General features: G+C 41.9%; 1 protein-coding gene across 1 annotated transcript; it reads right to left on the bottom strand.

The window, feature by feature from the left end:
- Window positions 1-846: 846 nt before the first annotated feature.
- Window positions 847-2565, bottom strand: LOC108322360 (UDP-glycosyltransferase 73C2). Its single transcript, XM_017554436.2, has one exon. The coding sequence runs from the start codon at window positions 2501-2503 to the stop codon at window positions 1037-1039; it is 1467 nt and encodes a 488-aa protein (XP_017409925.1). The 5' UTR covers window positions 2504-2565; the 3' UTR covers window positions 847-1036.
- Between the last annotated feature and the right edge of the window lie 267 nt (window positions 2566-2832).

Raw genomic sequence — 2832 nt, 5'->3', positions numbered from 1 at the left:
CAATGCCGTCGTCAGCCACGTTGTGCCGCCATCATGAAACTGTGTCGTCACTAGACGACCACCAAACCCAGCATCGGACCACCACCCATCATCCTCACTAGCGTCGCCGTCGGTAGCCACCACCGTCACCAATACAGAACGCGAACGCCAAAGTCGCGAGTCCTCCATCATCATCTTCAGCGTCTTCCTCGACTTCCATCTCCACCATGAAACCCTTATCAGGCTGCCATTCTCCACCACCATCAAACTCACCGTCAGCCGCGAGATCCTCCATCAGATAGCGATTTCATCTTCTCCATCCACAATCACCGAACCTGCAATTAGAAAAACAACAAACCCAACCGCCACCGCGAATCCTCCATTGATGCAGAAACCCAAAACGCAAAAACATGAAACAGAATCGCGTGTTCTCCATCAGTCTCCTCCACTCGCGCGCACTGTCTCCATTCACCCCTGCAATTCATTCCCAGAAATCAGATTGAAGCGGCCATTCTTGCAAGCACCATCACGCCGCTATGAGCCGCCGCGAATAAAAGGGGCAAGATCCTATCTTCGTTTCTTCTCGCTGCGCATAAGCAAGCTTTCCCTTACACCTTCTTTACATCAGAAACCCTGTAATCACAAGCACATATCTGCAACAGAAAAACTCTTTCTTCGTCTCTGATCGCGCAAGGAAGAAGGGCAGCAAAGGACTCCACGTAAAAGAAATAGAATTTCAAAAATAATAAATCCAACTCACAACGCCACAAAGGACTCCACGTAAATAAATACATGACATTTCACTCTGTAATTATACATCTGAACATCTGCCCGTTAACAGTACTCCTTCACAAGAAAGTTAATCAATTTTCAGGAATAGTAAAATTTAGACAGCAAAGATTGGTTTACATATTCGGTACTGCAGAAGCAAAGTAATTGCCTGCAAAAGTTAGCAGAGCTTATGAATAAACTTGAAAGAGTTCATTACACACCATTAAATGAAAAAAGCATAACGCATTGCCTTCTATTTCAGATTGGTGCATGACAAATAACATTGTCACATGTCTCTCTTGACTTTTTGTCTGATATCCTGGATAAGCAAGGTCAGATCAGAATGAGAGGATCCTCCTTTCTCTACAGCTCTTTTAGCCACCTCTGCAAGTACTCTTACCCTTTTTCTTCTTTCTTCACTTTCACTACTCTCATCCATTACACTTTCTATTGCCCTTTCAATATCTTTCTTCTTCACTACCACACCAATTTCCTCTTCCTTTCCCCAGTTAATAGTACTCTTCGCACCAACCTTCACTCCAACTTTCAGTATCTGCACAACCAAATTTTCATTAAAAAATTGATCCCCAAACAGTGGCCATGAAACCATTGGCACCCCAGCACATATTGCTTCTAAGGTAGAGTTCCAACCACAGTGTGTTATGAACCCTCCAATTGCAGGGTGTGACAGTATTAGCAATTGAGGAGCCCAACCCCGAATTAGAAGGCTTCTACCATTGGTCCTTTCCTCAAACCCTTCTTCCTTAATCCACTTTTTCATTGCTTCTGACAAACTTCCTCCTCTGATAACCCAAATGAAAGGTCTTTTTGATGCTTCCAAGGCTAAGCCAAGCTCTATCAATTGTGGCGATGTTAAATTGCATAGGCTTCCAAGGGATGCATAAATCACAGTCCCTGGTTGCTGACAATCAAGCCAACACTTGAGGTGGCACTCGTCAATTGAAGCCCTGTTACCTCTTTCAGCCTTGTCCAAGTGATCCTTGTTACTAAGTGATAGTGGTCCAATACACCATACTTTATCATTACTGATCTTCTTGTATTCCCTTGCATATGCTGACTCCAACTCTTCAAAAGAATTCACGATAGTCCCATACGTAGCAACACTAGCTGTACCATATTCATAAAAAATCTCTTTCCATCTTTCATCCGTTAAGTGTTCTGTTTGAGTTTTGGTTATTTCAATTTTGTCAGAGAAACCAGGCAAAACAAAATACTCCGATTCACCAGCTTTATTCTCCATCATATTGTTAGTTTGTAAAGTGTGCAAACATAGGAGAAAGAAGCAACTTACAGCGGCAAAACCAATCCTCGGAATATTGAATCTTTTGGCTATGTGTGTTGTATATGGCAAACCCATATCAGAAATTATGCAACTTGGTGCTGGTGTTAGCTCTTCAAATAATTTTTCCACCGGTTGCCATGAAATGTTTGCTGCACTGAAAAAGCGAAACCCCATTCCGAGTGTAGGCAGCATATCAAGATTCTCACACTCTTCTGGTAATCCAAACTCTTTACTTGGAAAATGAACTTTAGCTACTCTGATCTGAAACCCCGCTTCAGTATAGCGGTGAACGATTGATTCAAAACGAGCTGCGTTATGTGCTGTTGTGACTACTGTCACAATAACGTTGTGTTGCACCAACACTTTTGCAAAGTCCATCATAGGGATCAAGTGGCCTTGTGCCATGAATGGGAACAGTACGAAGTGAAGCTGCGGTTCTTGGGAAGCCATTCTTTTACTGTGAATTCACCTCAACAACAGAAGAAATTGAAAGATGAATACGAGTTTTCACTTGAATCATTTTCACACGTCTTAATAGGCCAAATATTGGTGACGTAAGCGCCTACGTAGACATCTTTGGATTATCTTTTCAAGTTTTCTTCACTCACGTCGAGTCGAGTCATGTTTATCTGATCTTCTTCCGTTCCAGACAAAACAATACATTACTGTAGTGAGAATGGTTTAATGGTTTTGACTTAATTGCGCTGAGAAAAACTAGTATCCTATTAAAACAATGTTAACGATAAGGATAATTTCTACTATGGTAGAAAATAAAATTA

This window comes from Vigna angularis, chromosome 2, assembly GCF_016808095.1.
Source record: "Vigna angularis cultivar LongXiaoDou No.4 chromosome 2, ASM1680809v1, whole genome shotgun sequence".
Classification (NCBI taxonomy): domain Eukaryota; kingdom Viridiplantae; phylum Streptophyta; class Magnoliopsida; order Fabales; family Fabaceae; genus Vigna; species Vigna angularis.
This window is presented reverse-complemented; position numbering and strand designations above follow the sequence as displayed.